Consider the following 15,452-nt stretch of genomic DNA (forward strand, 5'->3'; position numbering starts at 1 on the left):
TTGTCGACAAACATAATGGAACAGTAAGTCCGAGTCGTTTTTGTCGACAAACATAATGGAACAGTAAGTCCGAGTCGTTTTTGTTGACAAACATAATGGAACAATAAGTCCGAGTCGTTTTTGTTGACAAACATAATGGAACAATAAGTCCGAGTCGTTTTTGTTGACAAACATAATGGAACAATAAGTCCGAGTCGTTTTTGTTGACAAACATAATGGAACAATAAGTCCGAGTTGTTTTTGTCGACAAACATAATGGAACAGTAAGTCCGAGTTGTTTTTGTCGACAAACATAATGGAACAATAAGTCCGAGTCGTTTTTGTCGACAAACATAATGGAACAATAAGTCCGAGTCGTTTTTGTTGACAAACAAAATGGAACGATAAGTCCGAGTCGTTTTTGTCGACAAACATAATGGAACAGTAAGTCCGATGGACGAATTTTTCTAGCTGTCTTTGTTGACCAAGTAAATAGACCAAAATTTGCAAGGAAATACATTAAGCTTTATTAATAAAAAAATTGTTAGGAAGGAATTAAGGCTACAGAATTAGGCTATAATTTTAAGGGTTTTGTTTAAATATTTTTATTTAATAAATACATCAGCGTAATATGTTCCTAAAACCAGGGAATTATTTTTTCAGCTTGGCAATACGTTCATCCAAAGCCGTTACATTTTGTTTAATCATTTCAGAATTCTTCGTGAAGCTTTCTTGAGCTTGTTTTAGTAATTTCTCGTCGTTTTTCAAAGTAATCAATATCTGTTGTTGAATGGTATCCAATTGCGTCAATGCCTGACTGAATTGCATCGCTTGCTCGTGAAGTTGTTGCAATGAATCCAATCTCTCGACAACTTTTGGTAAGTTATGACTCATGGATTCAGTTTTCTTTGCTAAATCATAAAGCTCCGAGACTTTATTCTGCTTTTCTAGGTTGTCAACTTGAGTCTTTTTATCGGCAATCTGTTGCAGGTGTTGGTTCAAGAATAACAACCTAGCTTCAACCTTCTCTAGGTTTCCAAGGTCAAGAAGACTCAATCTTGAGGACAAGAAGTTGATGGAAGATAGAATATTCTTTCCCTGTCCTTGCGGTGTTAATAAAGACAGCTTGTTTTCATCATTTCCGAGTAAGGCTTCCAATTTTTTAATTCTTCGCTCAAAATCGGTTGTTTTAGCTGAAAGACCATCCTGGGAATCAGTTGGTTTGTAAAGTAAGTTGTAATTAATTGTATCATGGGACTGAGTGGGGGCGTCTTTCTGGGACTGTTTGGGTTTAGCTGATTCTGCGGGTTTAAAAGTCCCGATTTCGGCAATTAGTTTCTTTTGCAAGGTTCCATGAGGGTCTGAGATGTTAGCTATCAATTCATTTCCAAGAATCTTGTGAAGGTTCAAGTCAATTATCTGATGTTGTAAAGATTCAACATTTTTTCCCAATTCAACAATAGAAGCTTGATCCTTCTGCTCCTCCTCCTTTGAAGATTGTTTAATCTTGTTAATTTCTTCGAATAATTCCGTGGTTTCGTGTTTGAGACGTTGGTAACGTTGCTGCGGTGTCTCATTCTCGGGTGATGACCCCCCTAAAAGTTCCCAATCACCGGAAGTAACGCCATACCCTGAAAGGTTGGTTTTCTTAATGCTGTCAGTGAAATCAACACCAGTTGCGTCCAATTTCTGGTCTTTGAATTTTTCAAACGCTTCTGATGAAGATATGTTTAGCTTTTCAACAGTTTCACTCTGGTCACCAAAGCCCTCAATGTTGGATTGCTCTGATTCTGGTAGGTCATTGGTTTCGTAAACATCTGGTTGGTCTACCGCGAAGCCAGGGAGATCGGCGTACTTGTTTGTACTTGACATTTTGTATTATTTCCCAGTTACTTAACTTAAATGAAGTTTAAATTTAACTACAACAAATAACCCAGGGCACGCCTTGACAACAACACTGGCACGGCACTGCATGCGTCACTCAACTCAACCAATTTGACGTATGGTTAACCTTGCGGTAGATGGCGATAGTAGTCTCAAAGTAGTAGACGACGGGAATCATTTTAAAAGATAACTACACCGCGTTGGTGTTACACGTGTTTGACCGAGAAGTTGATTGTAATTACTTTTAATTATTTAATTAGTTGAGAGATAATTATAATTATGGCGGATAGACGAACGTACGGGGTAGAAGTAATTTTAGGAAGTGACATTTCGAAACATCCCTTTTGTCCTCATGGTAAATTTTACTGTTTGTCTGTTCCTAAACAAATATTGCATGAACCAAGGCTTAAGTTCCACGTGGAGTCAACAGGGCCGCCGGCCGGGGGTCAGTGACCTTCAGAGCCAAGGCTTAGGGCAAATCATTAATATCGGGACGGGCCTGTCTAAATTCTAAAAGCAGTTTTATTTATTCAGGACCCACGTTACTTTTTGAAAGATTTTCTAAAGATAAAGACAATGGTAGAATGTTTTATGCCTGCTCTGCAAGTAGGGATAGAAAGGAATGTGGGTTTTTCCGTTACTTTGATGATAAGAAAGCATCCACGACCACGTCAAGTGGCCAGACTTCAAAATCAATTAAACTCGACTATTCTCGTTCCGAATATATGAAAAGACTTAAAACTTTCACCAATTTGCCAGAAAATAACCGAAAATTTTGCCAAAAATGCTCTAAGTTAGTCCTTCCTGATGAATTTAAAGCTCATACTTCTCACGGTTTCTTAGAAACGATACCAAATCATAAATTAACTAAACCCTCGTCATTACTACGTCCCAAAGAGACAAACAAAACCAACGCTGTAAGCTTAATGAACTTCCCATTAGTTAATTAATACCTTAAAAAAACTCATGGCAAATTCATATTTCAGCAATATTTCTTCACAGACAAAACTGTAAACTTTATTATAGAAACCCTAAAACGTTTTATGATACAAAGAGTTATTTGTATCGGAGCTCCAACAATTCATGATTCAATTTGTAACCAAGAGTGCGGAATTCAAAGCCTTTTATTGGATATCGATAGCAGATTTGTAAGGCTATAATTTACTTTACAAAAACGGACTTCTTGAGTTCATTAGGTCAATATTCTAGGCGCAATTTTATGACGAGCAACACTACCTTCAATACAATCTCTTTAATCACCATTTCTTCGATGTCAATTCGCGCGAAATTTTCACAAATTTCATCTCTAGTCCCGAAAAAACCGCAATTATATTGGACCCACCTTTTGGAGGGTTAATTGACGTTATAAGCCACACTTTAAAACAGCTTAAAACCCTGAGAAAAATGAACCTATCAGAACTAAGCGTATTATGGTTTTTCCCATATTTTAACGAAGACAGAATAATTAAAAATCTTCCCGAACTTAAAATGATGGATTATAAAGTTGATTATGAGAATCACGCCTCGTTTAACTCCAATAAAGGACGCAAACAAGGATCACCCGTTAGAATTTTCACTAATCTTGAAGCGGAGAAATTTGAATTACCCTTAGAGGAAGGCTGTCGTTTCTGCGATAAATGTCGGAGATACGTTGCAAAGGAAAATAAACATTGCGATAAATGCGACGCGTGTACTTCTAAGGTACAAAACTTGACCTTAAATTAGTAATTAAACTAATTGAGTTTTAATTATAGGATGGACGACCATACAAACATTGCTCATTATGCAAAATTTGCGTTAAATCAACGAAAAGTCATTGTAAATCTTGTAATCATTGCGTTCTACCCAATCACGTCTGTGGAGAAGTGAAAGCGAACAGTTCTTGTCACAGATGTGGACAAGAAGGTCACAAACGAACGGATTGTCCAATGAAGGATAACGTAAATACTTCAAAGCGGTGAGTGTCATTTTTTTTTCATAAATGATTCACAGTAAAAAAGGAAAAAAAACCTCAAAAATTTCCTTAAAAAACAGAAAACGAAGGAAATAAATAAATAAATAAAGCGTCACAGGCTTAGCTTTGGCATTGGGCGGCCATGTTTGGTACCGCGTTGGTTGATTGGTTCTAGGGGCAAATAGCATGGGTGACGTCACACTAAGGCGTCTGAGATAGCTCTGTAAAAGAAATATGAATTTTCGAAACATTTTCACCACAAACTGTTTTGTTTTTTTAATAATCTTTTCCACATGAAAATACAAATGTTTGATTCAGGGGGGGGGGAGGGAGGGAGTAAAAACTTTTAATAATTTGTCTAAAATAAATTAAGTGAATCAATAATTAGTTACTTAATCAACGTAATATATTCAATTAAAATGTACCAAATATATTAAATATATTTAAAACATATACATAACAAGTTGGGAAAACCAAAATATTACCTCTCCGTGTCAAGAGGTCTACTACTACAAACTTATTTACCTAGATATGGAATTATTTCTTTTTTTTGAAGGCCTCAATTATTCACTCTTTATTTCACTAAGCCTATTGCGGATAATACTTGTTATACCCGCCGGAGTCTAGGTCTTAGTTTTCTTCATGAAATCACTAAACCAAGGATCATTCTATATACAGATGTAGTATAGCTTAAGCAATATGTAAACAGCCATTTCAAATAACAATATTAAAAAAAATCTTTGGAATATCAAAATGAAACAGAGCTTTAAAGCTACAAAAGTACTAAATGCATCATAATTACGAAAAATTCTTCCACATATTCACTTTATATTATGGAAAAAGGGAATATTAAGGTTCTGTATGATTTCTTAACACATCAACACAAGGCTAACTGCTAACGCGACGCACTAGTGTAACAATGGACGGACACACACAGACACAAGGAGTATAAACCCATTAGTGGAAGCAGTATTTTTTTTCCGAAACAATCTCGCTTATGTTTATCCTCTCTAAACTTCGCTAAAAACGTATTACTACTACGTAAAATATTAATAGACAGGCAAGGATTGATACCATTAAAGAAGGAGCGCAATATTATCCATATTTTCATTTCATATACAGAGAAAAGAAATTATTATGTTTCTGAGAGGAGCTTCCCATTTTGGTTGTTGTTTTGAAAAATATATCGCAATGCACGGGCCTTGATAGATATAGGAGGCAATGAATGAAATATATCGCATGCACGGGCCTTGGCAGATATAGGAGGCGATGATAATCTCTCTCTTTGCACGAGAGGTTTATCTTTAATATTTAAATAAATATAATTATTTTTAATTATTTTAATCTTCAATAATTAACATTAATAATAGTTAAATCGTTTAAAATAAAGTTATACCTATTATCATCTCACACTTTGCTAATATTGACGTTTAAAGTGAAGGGTACCCCTCTTGCCCACTTTCTTCAAATTTTGGGGTATATATACGATTCGTTTCCATTATAATAGTAAGGAAAAAGCGCAATTGCGAAAACCTTTGGTGGCGATCCCACCTTAGGGAGGCTAGACGTTTCTCGTAACCCTAGCTGATCGCCGCGTATATCCTAAAACCAAACGATGATAATGGAGTAGAAGCCAATGATACAGATTGGTGTCAATGTGGAATAGACGGAAGACCAGTGGATGGTGGTGTTAGAAGCCAGTGTAAGTGCAGACTGGTGTCAATGTGGGATTGACAAAAAACAGAAGATGGTGGTGATTAGAAGCCAGTATGTACAGACTGGTGTCCAAGTGGAATGGACGAAGACCAGAAGATGGTGGTGATTAGAAGCCATTATGTACAGACTGGTGTCCATGGGGATGGACGAAGAACAAAAGATGGTGGTGATTAGAAGCCAGTAAGAACAGACTGGTGTCTGTGTGGGATGGACAAAGACCAGAAGATGGTGGTGTGAGAACTCAAGTAGAGGAGCCATTTCCGTGACTGTGAAAGCAGTTCGGAAATGGCGAACACGTTTGCTCCGATACGCAAACTGCGAACGCGGTCACGTGGGTGTAACAACGGACAGACAGACAGACACACAGACAGACACACACACAGACAGACACACAGACAGACACACACACAGACAGACACACACACAGACACGGCCGTTACAGAACCTCTCCTGGACTACGTCACACGGAGAGGTAAAAATACAAATTTAAAAAAATTTAGATCATAAGTGGAAGCCTTTATTATCATCATAATTTGGCCCTAACACCGTTTAATTAATTTAATTCATATTAATTTCTCGTTGGGATTTAATTAGTTTTCTCAAATTTGAGATCATCGTGTCAATATTACTCTTTAGATTCAAGGGTTTTTTAGTTTAGTTTAGTTTAAGGGTTAATTAAAGCCCTAAGAGACTGGGCTTTCCTAATTAAATCCATCTCTAATTACTATTTAAATTTAATTAAGTAATTTGGACTTGCCAATGTGCGTTAATTAATTACGAATCTAAATTGTTTTAAAAAGGCCGTTCTCTTCATTTTATTAGTTTATATATTAATTATTAAGATTGTCATTTAAAAATGTGAAGGAGATTTTTTTAGCAAAAGGAGAGAATTAAAATATATTAATTTTAATTAATATTATTACTAGCTCTTAATTACAATTACATTAAAGGGGTAATCCACCCTTTATTTTATTTTATTTAAATCTGAAAAGTAAAAACTTAAATTGGTTTTAAAGAAAAATAATATTTTACGTTTAATTTCTCACAATTTACAAAAACATTCGTATCGTTGATCTAATTTTGTTGTTTTTTTTTATAAATCATAAATGACATTTATAATAAGCGAAAGAATAAATATATTTCTCGGTTTAATCCTTATTCCTGATGCAAATGCTGTAGAATATCTACAATCTCTTCTTTATTAATATCGTCAGAATCGTTATAATAGAGAGTTTTGTGGCACAACGGACAAATATCCTGAACGTAAAGCCATTTCCTTAGGCAAACTCCGTGAAAGTAATGATTACAACGCGTAATTCTCGCGTTATTCAGCTCTTGGTAACAAATAGCGCAAACGTCGTCAAAAGCGCGTAATTGTTCGTCGCTGGCTTCCGGTAACAGATTAATTTTGTTGACGGCCGAGCGTCGTTTCATGAAAACTCTCCAGCCAGATTTGGCCTGAAGCCAAATGTTAAAATAAGCGTGAATGCACATCATGCAAGCTCTTATTGTTCCCCCTGACTCGAAGAAAAGTATCCAAGCCCCGTTAAAAAATAAGAAGATTCCAAAAATGAATTCGATGCTGCTGCCCGTCGCGCGAATATAGTAGACGTAATCGTCTAGTTTCTCCCAGAAAGTATTTCTGAAAAGAGATATATTTAGGTCAGTTTCTGCCGCCGGATGTATTAAGCGAGAAACGTGGCAAATTTCCTGAAAGTGTCGCGCGTTTTATTCGTCTTCAGGAAAAGCGCCTTTAAAAGGTGACTGATAATATTAATATTTACCCGTACCTATAGGCGTCTATCATAAAGAGAAAATAAACCAATAGAGATATGACGACTTTTATAACGACTTCTATACTGAAAGCCGAAACGGCTAAGAGCCAAGTTGATACCGCGTGACGATGCCACAAAAAGTTTAAAAACCAACAAGGGAATAGGATTAAAAAGGCACAAATTGCTAGGGCTCTCCCGTGTTTGTTTATCGAAGTATTTCGCGAAGCGCTCAACGAAAGTAACAAGGGGTTAACCATGTTATGAATAAAATGGAAGATGGCCGTGATCAAGAGACACAAGTTGCGGTACAGCCTTAAGAACCTTTTTTCCGGTTCCATACCGGATAAACCAGTTTGCAAGGCTAAAATAAAGAAGAGTATGGCGGAAACAGTCCCGATGCTCTTGTCCTCCGGGTCTTCCAGGAGTAAGAAATTTTGCATGGCGTATCCAATGTAGTGAGAGATTGAAGATATGACCGAAGTCTAAAATGGAACGACGTAAAATTAAAATTGGACTGAATAACGTAATAAATAATAATAAATTACCATTCCCAAAACCGCCACTAAAGTCTCGCAGCCGCGAATTAACAATTCTCTAGCTAATCCATACATGTTATCCATGGTAAGGGCTATAATGCCATCAGTTCTGTATCTATCGTGCGTCGTGTCGGCTATCATAAACACCGCTTGTTCGGTGATACGCGTTAACCAAAAAACCCTTAAAACTTGGGGAACGTGAAGTCTAACCCACTGATTTTCAAGCAAAGTGTAAAGTCCATAATGCCTGACGACGCCTCTACACCATAAAACCCCTTTCCATATTGTGTCATAAATTTGTCTGGCTTGTAACAATAAGGTACAAGTTATATACGTAAAAGCCACGCCAGAAGATATTAAAGGCGCGCATATTATAACCGATTTCGGTAAAGGCAATATGCTAATCACAATCGGGACAATGAAACTTAAACCAATTGCGTGTTTTGGTAAATAGTTTGCGTTGGAACTGTTTGAGACGCAGAAAATTACTGCCAAGAACACTTGGAGCAGATAATTGCCCCCGATTTGGCTTATGGCTCTTATATTGAATGTTATTATTTCGTAAGCGATACTGCTTTGTTGTTCGTGAAGATCAAGGACATATTTTATATATTCTTCATTCCACACGTATGACCAGATTATGTCACCAACTGATGCTAACCACAAGTATACGGCTAATAGTTGGTTAGTAGCGAGAAGAAATGTGGAAAATGATGCTAAAAATACTGCAAATAATAATAAGAAGAAAATTTGCATTGGAGCCTCACGAGGAACAAGGTCAAAATGAATCCAAAGATGTCTCATAAATTGAGTCTTTTGACGTTCTTGGTCTCATTTTAAAGCAATTTTTCGCGGTACATTCCCAAAAACATTACCTAAAGTATAAACTAGCAACCAAGCAATGGAAGGACCATCCAAATTTAGTCCAACATGGTGTATAGCAGTTACGTTATTTGTGAGATTACCCTTTTCAGCTACATCACTTTCGTAAATGTCTCCAGCAGAGAGTTTTAGTTGCAATTGCGTGTCACGATTTAAACCCATACTGGCGTTCAATATGCCATCCATGATAAAAACTGGTGGCACCCGAAGGATAACGTCCAACAATGACCAGATGCGAGCTTTTAGCGTAACTCTCTGAGAGTTTGGGCTATCCATTTTTAGGTTAAATTGTAAAACCAATTTAATATACAAGTACTTAAGTATGTAATTGAAGTTCCCGATGACACTTGTAAGGTCAAGGAACTATTTTAGGCCCTGCAGCGTTTTTGGAGGTGAGGCAGGTGATTTTTTTTACCTCTCCCCAACCAAAGTCTATGAAGTTAGGCCCGAAGTTAAGCACGCACACTCGCATTTATATTTGTTATTTGGAATATAATATTTTAATTTATTTTTTTTAGTCCACGACTTTGAAACTAAACTAACTTAGTTTTAAGTTTAAATAATTAAAATTGGAACTTAGTTTAGTTCATACGTTTTCAAGGTTCATTGAAGGCTTCCCAACCGGAAATTCCGGGTTTTTTCTCATTGTCACATCATCACGTGTTTCCGCTAAATTTTTAAAAGCTGAAATATGACAAATAAAGCTGGCGCATATTTATTAATTATATTAATTATAATTAGATAAAAAGGTCTATATTAAATCTTAAAATTTCTATTTACAAGTATGAGTTAAGTTATACGGATAAAATCCCAAAACTTTGCCCAAATTACCGAATATCTACTTTTCAATAATGATGTTTATTTCCAGCGCTGATTTTCAAACAAGAAATCATAGTCCCATAGTTCGTCTGCTGTTCCCGCCAAAACTGTCACATGCAGTCAATCTGTCATAACTGCACTCCTGTTTTTATTAGACCAGTGATACAATTCATAATTAAACTTGTAGTTGTGGTTCTAATTAAGTGAACTGAAATGGATAAAATGGAAGTAGATGATGAGGTTCCAAGCACCAGTGGAACCTCAACAAAATCTGGATCATCAACCAAACGATCCCTAAATGTGGTACCATGGGTTGAAAAATACCGGCCAGTTTTATTCTCTGAAATAATGGGAAACGAAGAAACTGTGTCCCGTTTAGAAGTTTTCGCTAAAGAAGGGAATGTCCCTAATGTAATTCTCGCTGGGCCACCTGGAGTTGGTAAAACCACAACAATTTTATGCCTCGCAAGACATCTACTTGGTCCTGTCTTCAAAGATGCTGTTTTGGAGTTAAATGCTTCTAATGATCGTGGTATTGACGTAGTTCGAAACAAAATCAAAATGTTTGCTCAACAAAAAGTGACTCTACCTGAAGGTAGACACAAGATTATCATCCTAGATGAAGCTGACAGTATGACGGAAGGTGCCCAACAAGCTCTGAGACGCACTATGGAAATATACTCTAAAACAACTCGTTTTGCGCTGGCTTGTAACACGTCTGATAAAATAATTGAACCTATTCAATCTCGTTGCGCTATGATTCGATTTGGAAAACTCAGTGATACTCAGATCCTATCAAAACTTAAAACAATCTGTGAGAAGGAGAATGTTAGCTATACTGCTGATGGAATTGAAGCCATTATCTTCACAGCCCAAGGAGACATGAGGCAAGCTTTGAACAATCTACAATCAACCTTTGCTGGATTTGGACACGTTAATAGTGAAAACGTCTTCAAAGTGTGTGATGAACCTCATCCTTTATTAATCAAAGACATGATTCAACATTGTGTGGAAGGAAATATTGACGACGCTTACAAAATTATAAACCATTTGTGGAAATTAGGATACGCTGCTGAAGATATTATAAGCAATATTTTTCGTGTTTGTAAGAATCACGATATGCCTGAATATCTAAAATTGGAATTTATTAAAGAAATTGGCTTTACTCATATGAGAATAGTTCAAGGGGTCAGTTCTTTGTTACAGATGTCAGGTTTGTTGGCTAAACTTTGCTTGAAAACTAAAAAAACTTAAGAAACATAAAATATGTAAGTCAATTTTGTTTTTCAATTAAAATAACATTCATTTTTCAACTTTAATTGTGCCGAATTATTAATTTATTTGTATGTAAATGTGTTGTAATTCCTATCAAATATAAATGAGTCTGAGAAAATTTTCCCGCCTATTTGGCACCGCCATTTTAACTTTTTAAGACTCAGAGGTCAAAACTCAAAAAGGGGTCAACCCTCTATATCGGTCATCATATACAATTAGGAAGCCACTCTAACCAGTTTTTATTGGAAACCTCTTCAAGGCTCTTTAAGTTTTTGACGTTAGCACGAAAATGTTTTTTAGATAAAAATAAGTTTGTTTGATTATCTTGAAACCCGTCTGTTCTTCTCCTAAAATCGCTGCCTTACCCAATCACCATCTCCCCTTGTTAGTGTTACGCGTTAGATTTTTTTAATGTCCTTGACTTTAGGAGGAAAACGCTTTGTCATTCCGCTTTGGGCTTCATTCGGGCGAGAACACAGTCGGTTTTTGCGCAATTTTATTACATATTCGAAGTTAAATAGAATGTCTACTCGAGAGTTCGATTATTTGGTTATCGGGGGAGGGTCAGGCGGAATTGCCAGCGCTAGAAGAGCTGCCGAATTTGGGGTCAAAGTGGGCCTAATCGAGAAACAACGCCTGGGTGGAACATGCGTGAGTAGAATTTTTGGTTAAGTTTTATTCCTTGTGGCGGGCCTTTGTTGTGGTCTACGCTAAGTTGCGTAATGGTACGTAATTTATTATTTACATTCAAAACTCGTTTGATGGCGATAGTTTATCCGATAAACAAAACGACAAATAGTGTGCACTAAATGTGCTACATAATTAAGACCGACAACAAGATAGGAATCGTAAGCTAGACCGAAAAGCAATCCTTGTTATTGGCGGGAAAATGCTCCACGAGCCGCGATATTCAAACCGTCTATTTTGAAGGACATCTCCGTTGAGAAAAGTACCACATCCCTTACAAATCGGAGCTCGCGCGCAGTCGCACTAGGATGTAGTTTCCCGCCAAAACCTAGCATTACTTTTAAACGTAGCTTATGACTTTATCTACGTCTGTCTGTCTGTCTTTTGTATATAATTTTAGTATTTAGCCCAAAACTTAAAAGTAACTTATTAAAAGATTAAAAATAACTTTGAAGGTAGTCTCCGCAATGCTTTAGGAGTATTTAAAGCTTCTCTTAACAGTAATATTCTTTCAAAAATCCAATCTCTTTAGGTAAATGTTGGCTGTATTCCAAAAAAACTTTGTTTCTACGCTTCACAACATGTGGAATCAGCCAAAGAACATAAAGCATACGGATTAGATACTGAAGTTCGTGGTTTTGATTATAGGTAATCTTTATCTAGATATTTTTAGGCCCCTAAAATTAAGAATTTTTGGCTCAAAAATGACAATTTTTCAAGCGGTTTCAAGCAAAAACGAGATGCTTACATTGCAAAATTGAATGGAATTTACCAATCTAATTTAGACAAGGTACCTCTTTATTATTTAGAGGATCTGGTAATTTTTCTATCCGCCTTTGACGAAAAAAAAAATGCGATTTCAGAGTCAGGTTGAAGTTATCACAGGCGCCGCTAAATTTATAGGCGATCGAACGCTAGAAGTTCAAGGTCAAATATACAAAGGGAAGCACATTCTTATCGCTGTTGGGGGTGCCCCTATCATACCCAAAAATATACAGGGTGAAAATAAATTTAGAATCTCGTTTAAAAGTTGGGTTTTCCACAATAAAATTGACATAACGTTTGAACCACAGGGGCTGAGTATGGTATTTCAAGCGATGGGTTTATAGAATTGGAAAACATACCGAAGTTAGTGACAAAACTTGCGTTTAGTTTCGAATCAGTTATCTTAAGTATATTTTAAATTTAAAGAAAGTCAGTTGTGGTCGGAGCAGGGTACATCGGCGTGGAATTATCTTCGATTTTGCATGAGTTGGGGTCGGAGGTCCATTTTATCATTCGTAAAGATAAAGTCCTTCGAAACTTTGATTCTACCCTAAGCACCGCCCTTACTGAACAAATTGTAGAATCTGGGTTGAATCTACGCAAAAACAGTTCGGTAGGTTGGTCTTAACTCTAGTAATTACTGGACTTCTAGAAGGCATTCTTAAAAATATGAATAAACTTTAAGATCACAAAAGTGGTCAAGAAAGGTGACCAGACACTGACCATTACTCTAGCAACTGGAGATGTCATAGATGACGTCGAATGTCTTTTATGGGCAGTTGGACGTGAGCCCAGTATCGACATTGGTCTTGACGCGGCGGTAATGCATCATTATATCTTGTTAAATTAGGCTTAACTGAGAACTTAAAACAACAGTTCCAAAATTAGATTTAGTTCCAACACCGGAAGTTATTCTTAACTGAACTTTCGTAATCTTTCGATGTTTTCGCGATTTTTTGAGATATTTATATCAAGATAAACAAAATACCAAATTCTCTTGAATAATTCCTATCATAGTTTAAATTAGGCTTAACTTTATAAACGCAGGGTGTAAAATTAGATGAAACCGGCCACATAGCGGTTGACGAGTATCAAAATACATCAGCTACCAACGTGTACGCGCTGGGTGACGTGTGTGGTAAATACTTGTTGACACCGGGTAGGGACATGATTATAAATATTCTATTAGTAACCTGTCAACAATCATGTGGGAGATTTTTGAAGGTTTCTCTCTGATCTTCATTTAGTTGCGATTAAAGCTGGCAGAATCTTGGCGCATCGTCTTTTTGACAACCAACCCTCTTTGAAAATGGACTATTCTAACATACCGTCCGTCGTATTCAGCCATCCACCTCTTGGCACTGTTGGTTTGACTGAAGGTATTGTACCGTGTGTTAAGCCTAACTTATATCACTAGCCAAAGCTTAGGTACCCCCTTACATCCTTTCTTTTAGTTTAGAGTATCATTGACTTATTTTATTATCTGCTGTTTTCGCTTTTGTCGCTTAAAGCAGAGAAACTATAGCTAGGGAACAGAAAGTTAGCTTTAGTAATATTTAATATGGCCAGAAGTATATAATAGTTCTCTTCGAGAGAAGTGTACCACAAAGCGGGGTAATAGTAAGACGAGTCTTCCCAACATCAGAACATTTATTTCAAGGTTACTAAACCGAATCACATGCGCGATAAATAATTCCCTCGTCATTACTCTATTAGCGCTTAACTATTTGCCATGGCGCGCTTGTCGAGACAAGGTTTGTGAGCCTGGTAAGAATCATGTTACAGAATTAAAGTATTAAGAGGACGGCAAGTGTCATCTTTCTTCTATCATCCCCTTCTGATATGGCCAACCAGAAGTAAAAACGTAACCTTAGAATCACCTCATGCTTAAGCTTTTACTCCTCTTGATACATTCTCTCTGGTAAAAGTTAGTCAAGAACTATGTTGTGTTTAAATGAAACTCATTCCGGTTTGAACAGCAGACAAACTGTTCCTCATTCTTTGCTTTTGTTATATAATTTTGTGGTCAAGGTCACCTACGTTCAAAGGCTTACAAACCTTAAATTGTGTTACGATATTCCCCAAGCCCAAGAACTCATAAATTTCAATTTGACTTAAATTCATATGATGTACCTAGTAATCTAGCAATATTTTCAACTTAACCTTTGACACCCGGTAGAGGAAGCTGTGAAGAAATTCGGACGTGAAAATTTGAAAATTTATCGCACGGCTTTCACCCCACTTTATTACAATATGACCGAGAAGAAGGGGAAATTTGTGGCCAAATTAATTTGTCAGGGACCGGACCAGAAGGTATTTGTTTACGCTCAACTTGAGGACATCAGTATAGGCGATATTTGAATACCTTTTAACACCCTTAGGTAATTGGACTCCATCTATTGGGTAATGGTAGCGATGAAATGCTTCAAGGTTTCGCGGTTGCCATCAAAATGGGCGCCACTAAGAGTCAGTTCGATGACTGTGTGGCCATACACCCAACATCTTCTGAGGAAATTGTACTTTTTCGTTAGAAATAGCGGACCACTAAATTTTGAACCCTTTAAAACCAGTATTCTCTGTAACATACAGGGTATTTTTAAACGATAATAGTTACTATCAAAAGTTGATGGATAAAAACCAAAAGTATACTTTATGGAAGCTTGCTCGCGCTGTGTAAGATGAGAAACCCCCTTTACCTTTCAGAATAGTGTCGACCCCAATCTGCGTATGATTACAATCACGACCGTGGCACATTGAACATGCGCGAATAGGCTCAATATAGTACCAAGAATTAACGTTTGGATCGCCACCATCGAGTACTATTACTATAAACCTTTCACCCGCAAAAATCTCTTCTCTGATTGGTTGGTTCGTGCAGAGGTTGAGATGAAGGTAGTTTGCTTTTCATTTTACATGGCGCGGGAACTGGGAACAAAGTAAACTTTTGGTTTTTTATCTGTGAACCTTTGTTGCTATTAAATCGAATTTGTACTCGTGTTTAGTTGTAGCATAAGCAAATATAAATCACAAAAAGTGAAGGTAGCTTTCACTTTCTGCTTTTAGTAATTTTTGGTTATGGGTGCAATAAATGTATTGAATCTAAAACTTTTATTTACATTTAATTAAATCTCATAAATATTTCAAAAACCAATTACGATGTCAGTGTATACTCAGTAATTG

The 15,452-nt window shown here is 36.6% G+C and overlaps 4 protein-coding genes across 6 annotated transcripts; 3 read left to right on the top strand and 1 right to left on the bottom strand.

Annotated features, from left to right (window-relative positions):
* Positions 1-482: 482 nt before the first annotated feature.
* On the bottom strand, positions 483-1,851 carry DCTN2-p50 (dynactin subunit 2). Its single transcript, XM_089852308.1, has one exon. It carries the CDS (start codon positions 1,849-1,851, stop codon positions 631-633), a length of 1,221 nt encoding a protein of 406 aa, XP_089708434.1. The 3' UTR covers positions 483-630.
* Positions 1,852-2,033: 182 nt separating this feature from the next.
* On the top strand, positions 2,034-9,821 carry LOC149623241 (rRNA N(6)-adenosine-methyltransferase ZCCHC4). Of its 3 annotated transcripts, XM_089852301.1 has the most exons (7): positions 2,034-2,097; positions 2,150-2,218; positions 2,398-2,780; positions 2,850-3,011; positions 3,073-3,564; positions 3,618-3,820; positions 9,595-9,821. In XM_089852301.1, the coding sequence occupies exons 3-7, from the start codon at positions 2,448-2,450 to the stop codon at positions 9,677-9,679; spliced, it is 1,275 nt and encodes a 424-aa protein (XP_089708427.1). In that variant the 5' UTR covers positions 2,034-2,097; positions 2,150-2,218; positions 2,398-2,447; the 3' UTR covers positions 9,680-9,821. The 3 variants fall into 3 exon arrangements, with proteins under 3 accessions (XP_089708427.1, XP_089708425.1, XP_089708426.1); XM_089852299.1 differs by having other exon boundaries at positions 2,078-2,218; XM_089852300.1 differs by lacking the exon at positions 9,595-9,821 and adding an exon at positions 3,898-4,274 and having other exon boundaries at positions 2,078-2,218.
* On the top strand, positions 5,988-10,864 carry RfC4 (replication factor C subunit RfC4). The gene is made up of 2 exons (XM_089852339.1): positions 5,988-7,747; positions 9,850-10,864. Exons 1-2 carry the CDS (start codon positions 7,585-7,587, stop codon positions 10,797-10,799), a joined length of 1,113 nt encoding a protein of 370 aa, XP_089708465.1. The 5' UTR covers positions 5,988-7,584; the 3' UTR covers positions 10,800-10,864.
* Positions 10,865-10,969: 105 nt separating this feature from the next.
* On the top strand, positions 10,970-15,423 carry LOC149623243 (glutathione reductase, mitochondrial-like). Its single transcript, XM_089852295.1, has 11 exons — positions 10,970-11,471; positions 12,040-12,155; positions 12,228-12,297; positions 12,371-12,506; positions 12,581-12,635; positions 12,699-12,885; positions 12,958-13,092; positions 13,320-13,431; positions 13,520-13,651; positions 14,452-14,585; positions 14,654-15,423. The coding sequence occupies exons 1-11, from the start codon at positions 11,232-11,234 to the stop codon at positions 14,801-14,803; spliced, it is 1,467 nt and encodes a 488-aa protein (XP_089708421.1). The 5' UTR covers positions 10,970-11,231; the 3' UTR covers positions 14,804-15,423.
* Positions 15,424-15,452: the final 29 nt, after the last annotated feature.

The sequence above is a fragment of the Phalangium opilio genome, unplaced genomic scaffold (assembly GCF_054372755.1).
Source record: "Phalangium opilio isolate 3A_F unplaced genomic scaffold, DU_Popi_V2 ptg000113l_1, whole genome shotgun sequence".
Lineage (NCBI taxonomy): Eukaryota > Metazoa > Arthropoda > Arachnida > Opiliones > Phalangiidae > Phalangium > Phalangium opilio.

Excerpts from the sequence above, each read along its gene's own strand:
- DCTN2-p50 (XM_089852308.1), bottom strand. The coding sequence starts at position 1,851 with ATGTCAAGTACAAACAAGTACGCCGATCTCCCTGGCTTCGCGGTAGAC.
- LOC149623241 (XM_089852299.1), top strand. The coding sequence starts at position 2,143 with ATGGCGGATAGACGAACGTACGGGGTAGAAGTAATTTTAGGAAGTGAC. Across the intron at positions 2,781-2,849 it reads AGACAAACAAAACCAACGCT|CAATATTTCTTCACAGACAA; the intron begins GTAAGCTTAATG and ends TTCATATTTCAG. Across the intron at positions 3,012-3,072 it reads TGGATATCGATAGCAGATTT|GCGCAATTTTATGACGAGCA; the intron begins GTAAGGCTATAA and ends TCAATATTCTAG.
- RfC4 (XM_089852339.1), top strand. The coding sequence starts at position 7,585 with ATGGCCGTGATCAAGAGACACAAGTTGCGGTACAGCCTTAAGAACCTT. Across the intron at positions 7,748-9,849 it reads CAGGAGTAAGAAATTTTGCA|TACCATGGGTTGAAAAATAC; the intron begins TGGCGTATCCAA and ends CCCTAAATGTGG.
- LOC149623243 (XM_089852295.1), top strand. The coding sequence starts at position 11,232 with ATGTCCTTGACTTTAGGAGGAAAACGCTTTGTCATTCCGCTTTGGGCT. Across the intron at positions 12,156-12,227 it reads GTTCGTGGTTTTGATTATAG|CGGTTTCAAGCAAAAACGAG; the intron begins GTAATCTTTATC and ends CAATTTTTCAAG. Across the intron at positions 13,652-14,451 it reads CACTGTTGGTTTGACTGAAG|AGGAAGCTGTGAAGAAATTC; the intron begins GTATTGTACCGT and ends GACACCCGGTAG.